Source organism: Nyctereutes procyonoides, unplaced genomic scaffold (genome assembly GCF_905146905.1).
Source record: "Nyctereutes procyonoides isolate TBG_1078 unplaced genomic scaffold, NYPRO_anot_genome, whole genome shotgun sequence".
Lineage (NCBI taxonomy): Eukaryota > Metazoa > Chordata > Mammalia > Carnivora > Canidae > Nyctereutes > Nyctereutes procyonoides.
Genome location: NW_026575160.1, coordinates 33,969,847 through 33,989,076, shown reverse-complemented (window position 1 = coordinate 33,989,076; position 19,230 = coordinate 33,969,847). Strand labels below are relative to the sequence as shown.

The window sequence follows — 19,230 nt, the reverse complement described above, 5'->3', positions numbered from 1 at the left end:
AGGTTCTTAATTCGACCCTGTGCTAGATCTGTTAGACCTTACAGAGATAGAGAAAGCGGTTCATTCATCCTCCGCCTCATTGCAGAAACTGCCCTCCCTCCACACCCCTCACAGAGATTCATTCAGGCTCCGTGAATTTTTTTGGTGATTGCAGGCTTATGTCTAATGAGCTGAAGATCTGCTTCTCTGTGAATTCTTCCTTGATTCTAAACCCTCTTCTGCATGATAGTCCTTCAAATAGTTGATGATAATGAGTCATGCCTCCTCTTCCCAAAGGATGTGGTGGCTGGTCAAAGGGATATATCGTCGGAGGAATTGTTATTGTCTCTAGTAGACGTCTTCAGTGTCTTCACTGAACTCACTATTTATTTAACACCAAGTGCTAGGCTCTGGGCTTACATGATAAAAATACACATTGACTGCCCGCAAGCCAGTCAGTGTCTAGGATGAAAGAGGTAGAGAAACAGACGTACGTTAAAGCAGCCACAACAACTGGGCCCAAGCTCTTTATCGTGCCAGTAACTTGTCGCTCCCTCGAGGGATTCGCATGCCAGTGTCAGTATTAAATCAAGCTGCCCCCCTGCTCCAGCAGAGGATGCTAAATCATAGAGTCTGGCCCTGGGAGATTAGATTAGTTCCTCCCTCGGATCTGGACATTACACCTCAGTTAGTGATGCCGGTGAATATTAACCTGAAAAGCTGTAAGTTGCTATTAACTCTTACTGTTTTTTATGCTAAAACTCCAACAAATACGCCTCTCTAAAGCAGTCTTTTAAGGAGAAACTCATAAGAAAGGAGAACACTGGTTCATCTGTCACAAAAAGGTAACTCGAGACTGATCAAAAACCTACCAGCAAAATGCAAACTATCAAACTTCTAGAAGAAAGCATAAGAGGAAATATAGGTGGTCTTGGATTTGATGATGAGGTTTTAGGTGCAACAACACCGAAAACATCCATGAGAGAAAAACAATGTAAATTGGACTTAATAATGAACTACTCTGCACTGTTAAGAGAATGAAAAGACAAGCCAGAGACACATATTTGGTAACAAACTTGTATCTAAAATGTACAAAGAGCACTGAGGGGGGCACTTGACAGGATGAGGACTGGGTGTTATTCTATATGTTGGCAAATTGAACACCGATAAAAAATAAATTAAATAAATAAAATGTACAAAGAGCTCTTAATACTCAACATAAGAAAACAACCCAATTTGAAAAATGGCAAAAGATCAGAGTAGACACTATAGCCAAGACATAAGGATATCAAATAAACCTCTGAAAAGATGCTCAACATCATTTGTTGTTAGGGAAATGCAGTGAGGCACCCCTAGACACCCTTTAGTGTGGCTGAAATTTAAATTAAAAAAAAATTGACAATAGCAAGATGTTAACAAGGATGCAGAGCAACAGGGACCCTCATTCATTGCAGGTGTAAGTATAACGTGGTACAACTACTTTACGAGACCGGCAGTTTCTTACAAAGCTGGTCTAACCACGCAGCCCGCCCACTGCATTTCTAGGTATTTATCCAGCTGCTTTGAAAGTGAACATCCACACCAAAACTGCACACAGATGTCCCTACCGACCTTATCCGTAATCACCAAAACTTGGAAGCAACCAAAATGTCCTTCAATAGATGAATGAAACGGGGAATACTATCCGGGGAGAGAGAGCCTGCAGTGGGGATGGGCAGAGGAAGAGGGAGAGAGACACCCAACGGACTGCACGCCCAGGGCGCTCCACCGCCAGGGATCAGACCCCGGCCAAAACCAAGAGCTGACGGTCTGACCGCCTGTGCCACCAGGTGCCCCGTGTCAGAGGTGACTTTTGAAGGTACAGTCAGGGGCACCTGGCTATGTCGGTAGAGCTTGTGACTCTTGATCTTGGGGTTGTGAGCTTAAGCCCCGCATCGGGTGTAGCAATTACTTTAAAAAAAGTTCATTAGTGCCCATTGGTGATGGTTAACAGTTGAATAAAGGTTTTCTTTAAAATTAAAAATAAAGATGTAGTCGGTCAGTTTTACAGTATTTTCCCTCCTTCCTTTGCGACAAGATACTATTTATTTCTTAGATGAGGCCACTTGAATACTCAGTGCTTTACGTCAGGATGAGAGCCGGGAAGAACCCAGAGAATGGAGCACTGCCCGCAGGGACATAGTGCCCTGGAGGGAGGGCCGCACAGCAGGACCGGATTACAGTCCCCGCTGTAGGGGCGCGGAGCTTGCCCGCTGCCCTGCCCAGATGAGCATTTTGCTTCTCTTCTCTTCTTTTGTTTTCTCTGTTGTCCGTTTTGTCTGGCTGGCTCTTCCCTTACGAAGGAAATCCCTGGACCGCCGCTGGACTTCTGACATCCCAACATCCTCAAGGCCCCTTGAGGCCAAAATCTGAAATGTTCCAAATTGGGACTGAATAAATCGGTCCCAGTCAATCTCACTTTTAAAAGCTAAATTAAATAATACCCACGGCATTTTAATTTCACGTCTTCAAGTCCTCCATGTAGTTTGTAGGGTGGACATCATAACCCCTGTAGGCAGACCAGGGAGAGGTGAGCAAACATGTTTATAAACTGCGGGATCAAAAACCTTCACCTTGGGCAGCCCGGGTGGCTCAGCGGTTCAGCGCCGCCTTCAGCCCAGGGCCTGATCCTGGAGACCCGGATCAAGTCCCACGTTGGGCTCCCGGTGCATGGAGCCTGCTTCTCCCTCTGCCTGGGTCTCTGCCTCTCTCTCTCTCTGTCACTCATGAATAAATAGTCTTAAAAAAAATATCTTCACATCATAATCATTACTTATGAAAATGAGAGTGTAAAGGAATTATGTGCTTCACATATTAGCACTTTCCTTGCTCGGTAGTCCTGTATCAGCACCTGTCCCTCCGAACTCGGAGATGTTAGTGATCCTTATTACAGAAATAGCAAGAGAAATACCGGAAGCTCATAGTGTCAAATGGGCAAGACATGACGGGATTAACCTTGAGCCCATAAATCTCAGTTCAAAGTCCACCTGCCTCTTTTCCTGGAGTATTTCAGGCTAAGGTTTTATTTTTTTTATTTTATTTTTTAATAAATTAATTTTTATTGGTGTTCAATTTACCAACATAAAGAATAACACCCAGTGCTCATCCCGTCAAGTGTCCCCCTCCGTGCCCGTCACCCATTCACCCCCACCCCCCGTCCTCCTCCCCTTCCACCACCCCCAGTTCATTTCCCAGAGTTAGGAGTCTTTATGTTCTGTCTCCCTTTCTGATATTTCCCACACATTTCTTCTCCCTTCCCTTATATTCCCTTTCACTATTACTCATATTCCCCAAATGAGTGAGAACATACACTGTTTGTCCTTCTCCGATTGACTTACTTCACTCAGCATAATACCCTCCAGGTCCATCCACGTCGAAGCAAATGGTGGGTATTTGTCGTTTCTAATGGCTGAGGAATATTCCATTGTATACATAAACCACATCTTCTTTATCCATCATCTGTCGATGGGCACCGAGGCTCTTTCCACAGTTTGGCTATTGTGGACATTGCTGCTAGAAACATCGGGGTGCAGGTGTCCCGGAATTTCATTGCATCTGAATCTCTGAGGTAAATCCCCAGCAGTGCAATTGCTGGGTCCTAGGGCAGGTCTATTTTTAACTCTTTGAGGAACCTCCACACAGTTTCCCAGAGTGGCTGCACCAGTTCACATTCCCACCAACAGTGCAAGAGGGTTCCCTTTTCTCCGCATCCTCTCCAACATTTGTTGTTTCCTGCCTTGTTAATTTTCCCCATTCTCACTGGTGTGAGGTGGTATCTCAGTGTGGTTTTGATCTGTATTTCCCTGATGGCAAGGGATGCGGAGCATTTTCTCATGTGCATGTTGGCCATGTCTATGTCTTCCTCTGTGAGATTTCTCTTCATGTCTTTTGCCCATTTCATGATTGGATTGTTGGTTTCTTTGGTGTTGAGTTTAATAAGTTCTTTATAGATCTTGGAAACTAGCCCTTTATCTGATATGTTATTTGCAAATATCTTCTCCCATTCTGTAGGTTGTCTTTGAGTTTTGTTGACTGTATCCTTTGCTGTGCAAAAGCTTCTTATCTTGATGAAGTCCCAATAGTTCATTTTGGCTTTTGTTTCTCTTGCCTTCGTGGATGTATCTTGCAAGAAGTTGCTGTGGCCGAGTTCAAAAAGGGTGTTGCCTGTGTTCTCCTCTAGGATTTTGATGGAATCTTGTCTCACATTTAGATCTTTCATCCATTTTGAGTTTATCTTTGTGTATGGTGCGAGAGAGTGGTCCAGTTTCATTCTTCTGCATGTGGATGTCCAATTTTCCCAGCACCATTTATTGAAGAGACTGTCTTTCTTCCAGTGGATCGTCTTTCCTCCTTTGTCGAATATTAGTTGACAGGCTAAGGTTTTAAACCATTATTCAGTATCCCTTTTCATATTTAAAATAACCTCCTCTTTGGAAGGATTTTTTTTCCACGACTATACGACAAAATATTTGTACGTACAAATGCTTACACCTGTGAGTAACAACATATCACTGTGTAGAAGAAATCCTGTGAAGCATCCATGTGAGTTTAAGAGTGAAAACATTATGACTCCGTGAGGTCTCAATATTAATCACAGCAGATTCTGGTATGATATACTCCCGTAGCATTAGGGTAGGAACCTGCTCTCTACTAATTATGTTCATAGGGAGCAGACCCGAGATCGAGATCGTTATCCAGAGCAAGAGGAGGAATGGAAGTCTCTCCCTTAGAAATGTGGGATTGAAGGAGATGTGCATACGGGAAACAGGCGTGTCCCAAGTCTAATAGATGTTTTCCAGGGGGTGTGGGTGACATTGTGTTTAAACCTGAATTTTCTGCCTTCCAATTTGGAGTCAAAATGTACAGCAGTGTTAATGGAGTTTTGAATACTGCTGAATTTAAGAGAAAGGTAGTTCTGGCCACTTCACTGCTTGAAATCATAGTGTGGAGGGTTTTATGGGTTTTTTGTTTGTTTGTTTTAAGAACATTGAGATTTGTTTTCATTGTTTCAAAAAAGTCAGATACACTATTATTAGAAAATCTTGAAAAATGTATATCCTTGTGATGTTTTTGTTGTTCACATTTCTCCCCCATCCCCCCACTTCTATGAATTATTCCTCTTCCCCGGCTTATGTAATACCTAAGACGGGGTAAATCTAGTTTGAAGGCTTTACTTCCATTTGTTTCCTTTTGCTTTTCTATGTGAATACAATATAATCATTCTACTTGTACGGAATTGGTAAAAGATATATTTTTACAACAAAATCATCATGGGTATGCTCAAACCTATTTAAGTTTTCGAGGATCTAGAACTTATTTAGCCTACTCTAAATGCTTTTGAAAAGCTCAACTTTAAGAACATTTTCGCTCAAATGTAAAATTATAGAAATTGCTGCATGAATGCCAAAGTAATAAAGAGTATATTACACAGTGAAAGAAAGATCTATAGTATTTTTAATAATACCTGGATAAGTCATATGTTTGTAGAATTATGTCCTACGGTCCCTGGTGATCAATTACAGACTACTTCTGAATCTGAAATGCTGGAGCTGAGATAATAAAAATTCCTCCTATTGCAATTTCAAACTGAGGAGACCTGTGATTGTTTGAAATCTCAGAAGATCCATATGTGCAAATTATCGGAAATCAGGATATCAAAGTTCCACTCTTGATTGTTTCTTCAAGGCAAGCTTTTGTAGGTTCTGAGAAGTATACTTTCAAATTAAGTCAATTATACTGTAGCTTCTGGTTCATCTTTGAGACTGGAATAGTTTATTTCAAAATTTGTCTCCTTGTTAACTAGACACCATGACAGTGTTTGCATAGTGTGTTGTTAACCTCCCGTGGAAGGTTAAGCGGCTTCTTCTGCATCTAAATCCGTTGCTGTGGAAAATGACTTCAGCATTGCACACACCTCCCCGTGAATAGGGGACTGAAGACGTGCACCTGTGGGATTAGGTGTAGCAGCAGGAAGTAAGAGCATTTGCAGCGTATAATTAGCAAGGAATTTTTTTTCTCTCTTTCTAAACAGCATTTTCATCTCGCTAGGTTAACCAGTGATTAATGCTTGAAAAAAAACTTGCTGGAGCCTACACCCTTACTTAAACTTATTCGCTCACTGGTTTTCAATTACTTACGCAGCCGAAGTCAAGAGGCACTCTCTTTACCATACTTCATGTCCTTCCACATTTATTGATTCCTTTATGATCGTAGAGGAATTTTTTAGGTATTTGTGTCCTTTTATGGGGACTTTGTTAGTCAAATTTTGTTCTTTTTTGAATCAAATTAGAATTCGAGAATTCCTGTTTTGTGTTAGAGAGCACTGCCCTAATAAGATGGAGAAGTTAGTGCCCAGTGAACCAAGGATCTCAGAGATTTAAAATGGGGGGATGAAAAAAAGCATTGACTCTCAGTGGTATTTAATGCATAGTGTGCTTGCTATGTGGATTTTAAATGTTCTTTCCTCAATTTTGTTAAGAAAACTGCGATTACCAGTATAGCAGAGATTTCTAAACATAGCTCTGCAGAACACAACATTCTTGATTAAAAACTCATCCAAAACCACAGTTTTTGAAGTTTAGCAGACGTCTCCTTTGGAAGGGTAGTGGACGCCCTCCTGTACCAGCATGTGTAGGAATTCCTTGTCTCCTCCGCCTGGCAGCCTCGAGCATCCCATTCGTTTACACACACACACACACACACACACAAAAAAAAAAAAAAAAAAAAACCAGCGTGTTCAGTTTTTACTTAACAAAACCTCATTTCCTAATAAGATACCGTATAATGATGAAGTTAAATGCATAACATGTAATAATAGAATTAGATGCAGTGACTTCCAAAGTATGTAAATTTTACTGCCATAAAACAGAGTCTTTGCACAAAGGAGCACTGAACCAGTGATAATGTCTTCTATCCAAACACATTTGTACTGTAAGTAGAAACTGTTTAAAGGGAAAATTACATCTTTTTTTCAGCAATTTATCAGAGATAATTACCCTTCATACACTAAAGGAAGGGATAAAGAACTAGAATTCTAATTGGTAAATGTCACCAACTGTTGCAGTTACTCTTACTTGTGTATATTCTTTTAATGATTAGAGTCTCATGCCACAGCTACATGAAAATATATTCACTAGGTGTGAAATTCCCATATGTCACAGTTTCAAGAATAGGTAAACAGCTCAAAGATAAAGAAAGAAATAATGCTAATGAGAAATGTAAGAATTCTGGGTTTTGTTTTCCAGGCAAGTGGATCTTAATTTGCCAAAAGGGGAGGAAATACAATTTCAAAAAAAGAAAAGGACAAGCGCTTAATTTTGTTGAAATAAACTTTTAAATGAGCTTCACTTCACACCCTCAACCAGAGATTCTTCTTTCCTTAGAAAGTTGTAGAACTGTCTGCACCCATGGATTCAGTATCATTTCCCTTGGGTCTGCCAACGGGAACAGCATTTACTTTTCTTTTGGGTTTAAACTCTAAAGTGTTTGTTAGTTTTAGATGTTAGAAGATAAACTCTTCCTGGCTGGTGTTTCATTATGCCGAATGTTACCTTGAAGGAGATCAAAGAAACAGGAAAAAGGACCTTAGAGTCTACGGCCACGGCCACGTGTTTAAAGTCACTATTCCCCAGTGCCCCCAGCGACAGCTTCGTTTCCAATGAGGCTGATGGGTCAAGTGATTGACTACATACAACTCTCAAGCCTACTCTTCTGTGGAAAGGGAGAAATAAAACTGGGGTTGAGTTGGGGGAGAAATGGTAGAGAGAGCAAGCCTCGGGTTGGCATATTCCCTGCCTCCCAGTTCAGCCAGGCGGTGCCCACTGCAGCGTGTGCGTGCGTACGTCACAGAGGTTTATTTCCAGGCACCTGCCTGGAGCTCCCGAGCCTAGCCGCCTCACTACCCATCATACATAGAAATGTGTCGTCTGGTCATTTTCATTCTGTGCGGTACATTTTCTGAATGTTCTCACTTTCGGTGCTTTGACAAAGTTTGAGAAGCGTGGAGAGAAGTGCCTGTCTTACGGGTCAGCCGTCCTCAAGTATTAATAGTAATAAAATTTGTACAAATCACCCGACCTCTTCACTGGAAAAACTGATACATGACACATACTCACCCCCCCCCCCCACAAAAAAAAAGAACAAACAACCCTACGTTTCGTTCTTGGTTATCCTTGTCATTTCATTTAAACTTTCAAACCTTGCTTAGGAGAATTAGGTGGAAAAACAGTGAAGGAATGACTTGGGTAAGTTGCCTCCATTATGTTGAAACATAGTCGCCACGTGGTACATGGACGCTCTTCAAGGAAAGACCAGTGAAGACCTTTAAGTAGTTGTTTCAAATCATAACTAATAACTAATTTTGTTTATATTGGGACATGTTTGAAAGGATCCTTGACTGTACGTGGTGTGTATCTCCCTCTGCCCAAATGTAAGAGCAGTAAGAGCTTCCTGCGACTCTCAGGACCCAGAAGCCACTCCGTTACCAAGAAACCAGTTTAATTTTTGTTAATGAGATGTTCATTTCCTACACACTGGTGAAGAGATGGGCAGTTTTATCACCATATGTAAAATTTACTCCCCCCACACTCACCCCCCCAAAAAGCGATACGAACTTTTTGTTGTTCTTTAAGGAGAGGCGCTGCCTTATTCAGAACTATGACCTGTTTCCCCCTCAGTGGTAATAGTTAAATGACCCATATTCTCTTTCACCTCATTTCTTTGCAAGATTTACTTTAGCAAAATGAGTCCGTTGATAGAAGTTATAAGGTACATTAATGATGCAAGACCAGCTGACTCATCTGAGCATTAGCTCCACCATTCTGTTCTGATTAATGCCGTATTCTAATCAAACAGATAGCTCAGTACAGATTACGAATCAACCGCAAGTGTAGATCATCCAAATGAGTATTTTTATTAACTAGTCCAGCTATGTGAAACTTGAACTAAAGAGAAGTCCAGAAGAAAAACTTTCTAGAAGCCATTCAGGTGTTTGTCCCTTCCTGGGACTGATCTTGTAGACTCTGTAACAAGGAATAATTGTATTAACTGGCCTCTCTCCTCCGGCATTGCAAGACACCAGACGCTGGGTAACTTCGGAACGTTACGTGATTCCCACTTTAGACTCTTCTTAGAAAATTGGTTCATCAATATTCTTATTGTATTTCTAAAATAAAATAAATCTTTTACGTAGTATTGATGAATATAAATGGGTAGAAGCAATGGATAATCCTCAAAAATTCGGTTTACATTTCAGTTCGTGATCCTTTAAAATTTTTGCCCAATATCTTCCCAATAATATTTTACTCAATAAGAAAATGTAGCTTGTATGCCTTGAGCACCTAGAGTAGTTGAGAAGGGCAATCCAAGGAAAAGTAACGTTTTTGTTTTTTTATATGGATAACGAGCCAGAGACGGTGACAATTGACTATATTGGCAATTAAGAAATGATTATTGCAGTTGGGGACTTTTTTAAAAAATTCAGTTTTACTGCTTGGCATATTAACCTTTCAAGATAGCCCTTAAAGAAAAAAGATAACTGGTACTTTACAGCCACATGTCTCTCTACTGCTTTTAGTAATGATGAATGACTGTGACCTCGAGTTATGGACATCAGTAATAAACTTTTATTTATTTTAATTAGGGAATTTACTGAAGGTGCGCATTGTCAATTTTGGTATTGAGCATATTTTGCTAACGTAAGCCTTGAAATGATAGAGTGAATTATTTTCTAAGGTTGTGATTAAATAATACTTTGACCACTGAGACCTGATCTTTTATTCCCCACGCTCTGCTCCCACAACAGAAACCAGGAATGGATTTGGCAGATACCTATATCATGTTTGTTCGGCAAAACCAGGATATCCTTCGAGAGAAGGTCAATGAAGAAATGTATATAGAAAAGCTGTTTGATGTAAGTAACTGCCCTTGCAAGGCCTCCTGGCATCCTAGAAATATGTGCAGGAAAAACTGCCTTTGGCTGGTGTGTTTGCAAAGCAGGCTCCTCTCCCGGTCCTTTTTCCTCTGTGCAGCTAATATAGTTGATAATTTTATTTCTCTGACCGTTGACAGAAGCCTTAATTGGCTTCTTTTGTACATGAAAACTGTCACTGTTAGAATGAGAGTCTCAAAAACCTTCTGAGGTTAATTTTAACAAGCGGGATGATAGCCAGTTTATCACTGTGTACAGCATCATTTCCATAAACAGAATCATGCTGTAATGGATTTGGCTCCTCCTATAAAAGTTTTTCAAGTCCAAATAATGCTCCCCAGTTAAACAAAGACATAAACTGCACTGAAGCCAAATATCTGCCACTCCCCAGTTACTGAACATTTTTATCTTGATTTACAGCCCTGCTGCCCACTCACAATATAACCCCGCAGTTGTGTCAGGACAGAAGTCTTCATTTACCCTTGCCAACTCCTAGAAATGGGGAGGTTGTGGTCTTAGAGAGCGTGATCATTAAGTTTCACTTGTCTAGTGTCTGGAAAGGAAACTAAGAGAGCAATCCATTTCAATCACAATGTTGTCACTCATTTGTAATTATTTAACAGTCAAGTCAAAGGAAGTGGCACTTTGCTGGGTTGTAACTTCACATTATTCACAATGCTGATTCTGAAATGGAATATTTGCTTTGAACTGTATTTATTTATGTTACATCTCCCCTGCATTTTAGAAATGCTTTTCTGGCAGTTTCGTTTAATTATGCAAGTTACTGCAAATGTTTTCATAACAGCAATTCACGGGCTTCGTGGTGACACTTCAGCTGTGGCAGGTACAGAAGGTCTTGCTACGTCATCATCTCCACCATGGTCTGTTGTGTCAGTGTTCGCTGTTTGTCAGGTTGGGTGGTCAAAATGAATCTTCCCTTTCATATTTTACACTTCTAGCCTCTACCCAGGCTGTTTTACAATACAAGTATCATCTGTTTTAATAAGCTAAGTGTTAATATGTGTGAAAAGAATGATTTCCTAAAAGCTTTGATGCCCTGCAGGGGTAGAAAAATTATCATCTATCCAGCTGGCTCTTTTACAAAATACTGAAACCATATTAGCAACTTCTGCTTCCATTTGGTATTGCTCTGAATTTACAAGCATATGTTTTACTTCCAAATTCTCTTTTTACTTTTTTTTTTTTTTTTTTTTTTTTTTTTTTGCTTATGTGGTAATTTTCGAAAATGTTGAATAGGATAGGAAATTGGGTTGATGTTGTTCCCTTTATGTTTGCTCTTGGTGTAGCGAAAGCACGTGTTCTATGGTGCAAACAGGTAGACGCATCTGGAAATAGGCCACTGTAGGTAGGGGTGTGTGTGTGTGTGTGTGTGTGTGTGTGTGTGTGTGTGTCTGTCAATGTCTTCAATTTTTCATCCTGGTGACCTGTTTACTACAAAGCTTGCCAGCAGTTCATAGCAGAAGTAGAATTTCTTTCTTTATAAAGATATTACCTACTTCAACTCCAGCCCCTTCACCAAACTTTTTTCGAAGACTTTTTGTGTGACCACAATGACGAATGGAGCTAACTGAAGTGGATCCAAGGGGGCCGACATTAGAATCATGTCTAGTTGAGGGGCACCTGGCCGGCTCAGTTGACAGAGCATGCAACCCTTGATCTCAGGGTCGAGTTCAAGCCCCACCTTGGGCAAAGAGCTTGCTTAACACACACACACGCAAAATGATGCCTAGTTTAACTGTCCTGGTGAGGTACACTTTTCTTTGATGCCTAAGCATCTGACATGGCTGTAAGTTAGCTTTTGAAAGGAATGCTTGACAAGCAATTCTGGTTTGGTTGTGAAGGTTTTGTCATTTTGCATATCCCCAGTAGGACACTGGACTTGTTATTTGTAAAATAGTTATAATGTCCTTAAACATTCTAATATTTTTAAATTGCACATTTTTATTACTATAATTAAAAATAAAAAAGTAGACCCTAATTCTATTGATATGTCATCAAGAATAACATGTATGAGGGGCTACTAAGAGCCCCTAATTAGCCAAGACTGAATTTGCCTCAATTATAGTTAGTAAATGAGAGGTTATCAAGTATGTGTTGAAAGGTAAAGCAGAATGTGTATCTTAAGCAACAGATCATTACCAAGAGACATTATATAATTATTGGAAATCCTCTTGGCTGGAGCTTAAAATAATATTGTTAGGTGTCAAGAAACAGTTGAAAATAATGACCCTATAAATACTGTTGGCAACCTTAGTCTATTACAGAGAAAAAGATGGAAGAGAACAATTTTATTCAGGCCTCACGACAAACTTTTGCTATTCCAATTAAGTAAGAAGTAAATAGAAGGAAAGGAAAGAAACAGAGACTCCTTCAGCCGCAGAGGAAAATGTGCGCAGCACACCGCGCGTACATGCGAGCACCCTACAGATGTGAGTCAACGCTCTGGGGTTTGACCAACCCAGATAAGGGTAAAGGGGATCGAGGTTCTGGTCCTGCTGTGTGAGAGCATCCTTCCTCAAGAAGGATATGCTTTTAACCCGGTCGAGATTCCGCTTAGTTTTGGAAATGCCGCAAATTGCAACGTTTTTACATAAAAGCTACTCTGAAGGCACGTAGTCGTCCTGCCTCCAGTACCAACACTTCAACACTCGAGTGTCTTACTAAATCCTTTTCTGCATGACGCTCCACCCATGAGAAAAACTACTAAAAACTTTATGAAACTTTCCCTGATATTAGTAGTTACTTGTGGTGTTTCTGTCCTCAAAAACTTTTGATCATTTAAGCGTCTTAATTGTCCCTGATATGTGTACTGAAACACTTTAGGTTCCATTTGAATAGCTGTAGCAGTGCCTACGGACACATAATGACCATCGCCCTAGATTTGTGTGCATTGTTTGGGGACACCTCCTACAGTCGTCCATACACAGCCCGTGCAGCCACGGGCCACGACCCAGTCTCCTGAACGTCTCACGCTGCAATTATTACTGTCCTGGCCTCCATGGGCAAAAGTGTTTTTGCTCCTTATCTTCAAAGTCTTAAAGAGAAGGATGATTAAAATATGTATTCTCTTCAAGGTCCTAAAGAAGATAATCCTAGACTTTTACAGTAGGTCTTGAAACAGTAAAGCCAGAAGTACTCTTGCAAGATCAACAAAGTTAATATTAGGACAAATAACCAAGATACTCTCCATTCTGTAAGTGGTAAAATTTCTAAAACATTGTTTGCATAACAAATGATTTTTTTTTAATTCTAAATAAACGATGGCAGATTCATGTTGTTCCTAAAAGGAACTGAGTTTGTTTTAAGGTATATCCCTAATTCTCTCAAATTATCGCAGGAGTAATCCCAGCCCTAGCTGTCCCAGGGCACCTGCTTATACCAGGAGGTGGCTGGGCACTTCACTCGTTTCCAGCCCGCTCAGCCAGATGCCATCGTCCCCATTTGTCCTTATTTTCAGGGTTAAGAAATCTCCCACTTGAGGAAGACAAGCGACTTGTTGACTCAGACTTTGAAATTGTGCCTCTCCAGATTCAAAGTCTGTGCTGCCTCTATCATGCTTTCAACTTACAAAATCTGAAGTGGTAAAGCAGTCCTGGGGGAAGAGGGCCGGGCCAGGAGTCCACGACCCTGAGCCCCAGCCTCGGCTCCACCGCCGACTGTCAGGGTGGATTCCGAGAAGCTTTGTCGCCTGCTCAAATTGCAGCAGAGTCATCACATATAAACTGAAAAAACTGGTCTAGGATTTCAGCTGGTTTCTGAAATAGCTACCAGATTTTAAACCAAAGAAATTAAATGAGTTTTAATTTTAGCTGTGAGTGACGACAAAAATCAGCGGGCTGGTTGGATGCTGAGTCTCGCACCCCAGAGTGGCCAGTCGTAAGGTTGTCGTGGCGGTGAAAGCAGGGTGTCCCCCCAAGAAGCAGTACAAAGTGCAGTCGATAAAGTAGCAAGGAGATCCTATACGAAAATATGGCTGTGCTGTATGACACTCCGTGTATCTGCCACCAGGGTGCCGAGCCCCAAATTCAGAAAGTCAGTTGGAACTCGTCTACTCCGTATCCGTGCCGAGTCTGATCGACCAGAACATTCTAAACAGAGACCACCTATCCTCTCGAGTGAGTGGTCAGTGTTACACATGCTAAGTTTAAAGTCTACATGTTAAATTCACATTTTTCAGTTTGGAAAAATAGGTCTTATCTGGGTAAGAGAAACCCCAAGGAAGCTGTCCCGTGGCCAGAGGGTTCACCAGGGCGTCTTTCTGCGGGTCCGCAGGCTCTTGCACCACAGGCCGGGTTCCCTCTTACCTGTCAGCAACCGTGTCTAAGGTTCTATCAAATCAAAACCACCTACCACTTGTCTAGTCCCGCTCTGGCAGTTTGGCAAAGATTTTCTAATTCTTAAATCCCATCTTTAACGTCCACTCTGATGTTTTCTTCCCACCCGATGGGGCCTCAGGACCCTTGGTGAAGCCACGGGTGCCCGAGGGAGGGGACAGGCTGGGTAGGGCTCCAGAGCTTGGAGCTCCGGGTCCAGGGGGAGGTGGCTCCCGGCTGCAGCCGTGGCCCCGTGGTCGTTCTCTAGTGCCCACGAGTATCGGGGGCCGGCCAAGCTGCGCCTCTGGCCAAGCACGCACGCCGAACCCACCTACCTGCGGGCCTCCGTGCTGATGGGCATCGCCCTGCCCCAGGCCCTTTGAAACCATTTCATTTCAGCTCTCGTGTTGCTGAGGACACGTCGGGGTGCGGTGTTTAACTGGTAAATCATGCAGATTAAACGTTCTCTTGTGTTATAAGCTGATTATATATGTAATTGTTGAAGAGTTTCAACGAGATTTTTTTTAAAACGTTGTGATGCCTTGTAAACTTAAAAGTAATTCTTTACATGATAGTTAATCAGTTATATTCACCTAAATAGTATTTTACAAAGGATTCGTTTCTCAGGACTTCCCTGGAAAAGAATTCTTCTTTTGAGGAAAGAAACTCTAAACATTTTAACTAAAATGGACCTAAACTATATAAATGAGTCCAGTAGCCATTGTAAGACATGGTAACACACAAAGAAAACAAAAACCTGAACCCATCACAAGAGAGTATGTCTCTCAAAATAAAACTCCCTTTCCGTGTGTGCGCCCGCCGACTCTGGCCTCCCAGATACGGAAGGGCGGAGACGCTCAGATTTTGGAGCACAGGGTTTTGCACCAGGGCCCGAGCCTCGCAACGCAGGCATTTATCCATCTCCAGTTAAAGTCAACGCTACTGTCCTTGACCTTATTTAAAAATTCGGTTTATTATCCTGTTGCTTTCACAAGAGTAAGTGAAACAACAGAGCCTGGCCAGGAGCGGCTGCCTCATTCCGCCTTCTTCCCGGGCCCTCGCCGGTGTGTGTGTAGAGCTCCCTGTCTCCGGGTTCAGTCCTTCCCTCCGGAGGAATTTCCTCGTGTGTAATCCGCCTCTCCTGCGGATGCAGGCCGCCGCCCACTGCGAGTGGAGACTCCTTTGTCCTCTTGCATTTCTCATAGTTCCGCGGTATTATATAGTCTCTTGCATGTGAGTGTCCACTCACACACAGCAGTTTTCCCCTTTTTAATAATCTTTTACTTTCAAATGACCAGGAAGTTGTTGCATGAGCCACATAAATTCGTCTAGATTCCCATACAGAGGATTTTCGCTTTGACGTCTCTCTGTAAAAAGAATTGAAATAGCAGACACGAACTCTTGGACGACTAGGCCCCGCCATGATTTTCCTGCCAACACTCAAGGTTAAATGTCAACAACAGTCATTATTTTCCCGTTTCATCAATAGAAAGGGACGGATGATGTACGTTCGTTGACCTACTGGAGGCTCGAGAACCTGCCCATGTTGGGCGCCCGGCACCTCACTGTACTTGACGCAGATGAAAACTTTGATCTGTGTGTCGTGTGTGTAACTTTCAGCACCGTGTTATTTAGCTGCCGTGACGCACTGTCCCCCAGGTGGTTTTGGTTTTCTTGATTGTATTTCTGGGTTGTCTTACCTACAGTATTTGGACTCCTACTGAAATCATTTGACCTCTCTCAAGATAGTCACAGCCAAACCTGTTGTGCAGATTGCCTTTTCTACCTTAGTAGAGGCCATACAGAGCTTGCTCCGTAGCTACATCCCCCCCCCCCCCAAAGTTTGTTTCTTTTTAACAACCTCTCCTCTGGAGTACAGCTGTCTGGTTTGTTTTTGTTAATAATCCTTGTTTTAATGTTATTATTTGTAAGTATAAGAATTTATAAAGGGATCTACTTTTGATGTACAGTAGGTGCCAAAATAGCTTTGGCAAGTCCAGACGCAGCTTGGAGCAGCCAAAGGCCTTCATTTGAATCTAAGCTGTTGGTGAATTAAGACCTGAGAAACTTGAGATGCGCGTGCCTAATTGCCTAAAAGAAGCTCAGCAAGAAAATGTAGTGTAGCGTGTTGATCTGATTTCTTTGATAATTCAAAAGAATCTCCCAAGAAATATGTGGACTTCTTACTTCTATTCTTGAAATGTGATCGTGAAACACAATTGTCATTTGGCACATTCCCAGAAATACACATCTTTGCATGAGGCACCTGGACATATGTGGCAGGTCTGTTAGAATCAGCTAATTAACAACACAGGCTTAAACAGGCACCTCATCTGGCAGTGCAGTCAGTTGCCTGATGGTGCTCAGCAGGATGGGGTAGTGCTTTTTATTTTTCTATCCTAATGGTCTGCTGCCCACCTAATTTTGCCTTATTGTCAGTCACTACTTACCGCAGCTTGGGGCCCTCCCAGGAGGCTAAATTATTATCAAAGGATTAGGGAGATGTAGCCTTGCAGCTCTGACATTTCTGATTACTTGTCTATGCCAGAACACTAATTAGCTGTGACTAATTAAGAAAAATGTCCCTGCCATAGAAAACCATTTAAAAGAACTGAGAAGTAGAAAAGCAATTCAAAAGCTGAGCAGTGCTCAGATTTGCCGATGCTCTTTAGATTTCCACCAGAGCCTTAACTCACCTTTAATTGTGTTCAGAATTTAAAAAAAAAAAAAAGAAAAGAAAAGGAAGAGAAAAAAAAAAAAAGAAAATCTCACATGTGAACTGATCTGAGGTTTTTACTTGAAGAGGAAAAAAAAATTGTGGAAATTGTGGTTGATCACCTAAACCCTCTTAGCAATGGTGAAGTTGTCTTTGATCAGTGGAAGATGACAAAACTTTCATTTTCATCGAGAAATTTTTCTAGACACCAAATGTGTTGAGCGTGCGTTTGCATTCGTTCACCCAAGCCGACAACAATGACTTCATAGTTCTCGAAGGAAGAAGAATATTCTCTTAACCGGTTTTATGAAAGATGGCTAAAACGGTTACAAGCCGCACCTTGAGCATTTTCCAAGCTGTTTCCCCTTGATTTCATGCTGCTTCCACATTTAAGATCATCTGGGAACCTGACTTCGTGGGCTGAGCGGCTTCTCCGCGGTGACCTCGCCTGCCTGGACTGCGGCTGGCCGGGCGCCTTGCTGGTGGAGACCGGGGCCCAGACTCCCGGCCCTGGGGCGGCCACGGCGGCCACCACCCCTGACCGCCAGGGCGGCCGCTGGAGGCCCCCCACCGCACCCCGTGCCCATCCCCCCCACCCCGTGGCCGCCCTCCTCCTCCCCCCCCCAGCTGTGGCTTGTCTGCACCTCAGCGAGTAACCCCTGTGGGTCTCCCTCCACGTCCCACCCACGTCCTGCCTCTGGCCCCCCGTGGGACCGGCCTCGGAACTCCCCTCGGCACCCTCCGCCAGCTGGGGCTGTGGGCCGCACTGGGCCCCGAGCTTTCATGTGGCCGCAGGACTCCCCGGGCCGCCTCCCGCCCCTCCCCACCCCCGCTTCTCCCCCCCTACTCCCCTTCCCCGTGGGACCGGCCTCGGAACTCCCCTCGGTGCCCTCTGCCAGCTGGGGCTGTGGGCCGCACTGGGCCGCCAGCTTTCATGTGGCCGCAGGACTCCCTGCGCCGCGGCCCGTCCCTGCCACCCCCCCTCCTCACTCCTGCTCCCCTTTCCCACCCCCTCCCCATGGGACCGCCCCGGAACTCCCCTCTGCGCCCTCCGTCAGCTGGGGCTGTGGGCCGTGAGTGGGCCTCGAGCTTTCATGCGGCGGCACAGGACTCCCTGGGCCGCGGCCCGTCCCTGCCGCCCCCCCACCCCTGCTTCCCCCTGCAGCCTCCCCCCCCTTCGGTGGCACCAGCTCCGGAACTCCCCTGGGCGTCCTCCGCCAGCTGTGGCTGTGGGCCGCGAGCTTTCATGCAGCCGCAGGACTCCCTGGGCCGCCTCCAGCCCCTGCCGCCCCCTCCCCCCCCCCGCTCCCCTTTCCTACCCCCTCCCCGTGGGACCGGCTCCGGAACTCCCCTCTGCGCCCTCCCCAGCTGGGGCTGTGGGCCGCGGTGGGCCGTGGTGGGCCGCGAGCTTTCACGCGGCGCAGGACTCCCCGGCGCGTCCCTCCGTCCGCCAAGGCGGCGCCCCCTCGCTCCGCGGAGCCCCTCGCCCCGCCCCCACTGCCGCGCGGCCCGACTGCCGTGTCCGTTCCGCCCGCCGGGGGCCGAGAGCTGCAGCCCACCCGTGCCCGTGCCCGGAGCGGGGAAGCGGCGAGGCCAGCGTCTCTCACGGCGACCCTGGGCTTCTGACCAAGACCAAACGGGAGCTCGTGTCCCCGCGACCGCGACGACCGACGTTCCTGCCGCCGCGGGGCTCGCCTTCCCGTGAGCCGGCGGGTCTGGGACGAGCACGTCCCGCCGACGTGTAGGCTGGAGGCCTCGTGGACGGAGCGGGCGCGGCGCGGCCTCCGGGGCGGAGAGCAGCCCCCGTCGGGAGAGTCCGCGGGACCACGGCGCTCGCTCACTCACGTGTCTCTCCAGGGGACGGTTGGAAACGGGCGGCCTTGGGGGCCAGTGACGGCCGCGCCTCCCCGTTCGCGGCACCAAGCGGTGACCCCGCGGTGGGGGCAGCCCGTCCCCTCGCCCCTGCGTGGCTGCTGCGCTGGAAGCGGGGCCTACTTCGCCTCCCAAGAGGCTGCCGGGTTCCCTCAGGCTGAAGCCAACTAGGCCGCAGCGCCGCTACTTCTCTACATTTCCTTAAAAGCTCGTAGCTCACAGAGCGCACAGGCCTAGAAGTCGCCCGAGACACGTCCCTTGGCGGTAAAAGTGCACGAGCAGCCTTGGCCGCGCCCCACACGGGCCCAGCCTCAGGTGCGACCCGGCCCTGGGCCCACAGGCCTAGGCCCCGCCGAGCCTGC

The 19,230-nt window shown here is 44.8% G+C and overlaps 1 protein-coding gene across 4 annotated transcripts in view; it reads left to right on the top strand.

Moving 5' to 3' along the window:
- CADPS2 (calcium dependent secretion activator 2) overlaps positions 1-19,230 on the top strand; it is a 447,623-nt gene that overhangs the window by 415,646 nt on the left and 12,747 nt on the right. For 3 of the 4 annotated variants that reach the window (XM_055314464.1, XM_055314463.1, XM_055314462.1), the window contains one exon: positions 9,821-9,928. In XM_055314464.1, the coding sequence (XP_055170439.1) occupies positions 9,821-9,928 (108 nt within the window). Of the gene's footprint in view, positions 1-9,820; positions 9,929-10,751; positions 11,122-19,230 lie in introns of those variants that run through there. The other variant, XM_055314461.1, reaches the window with a different exon arrangement.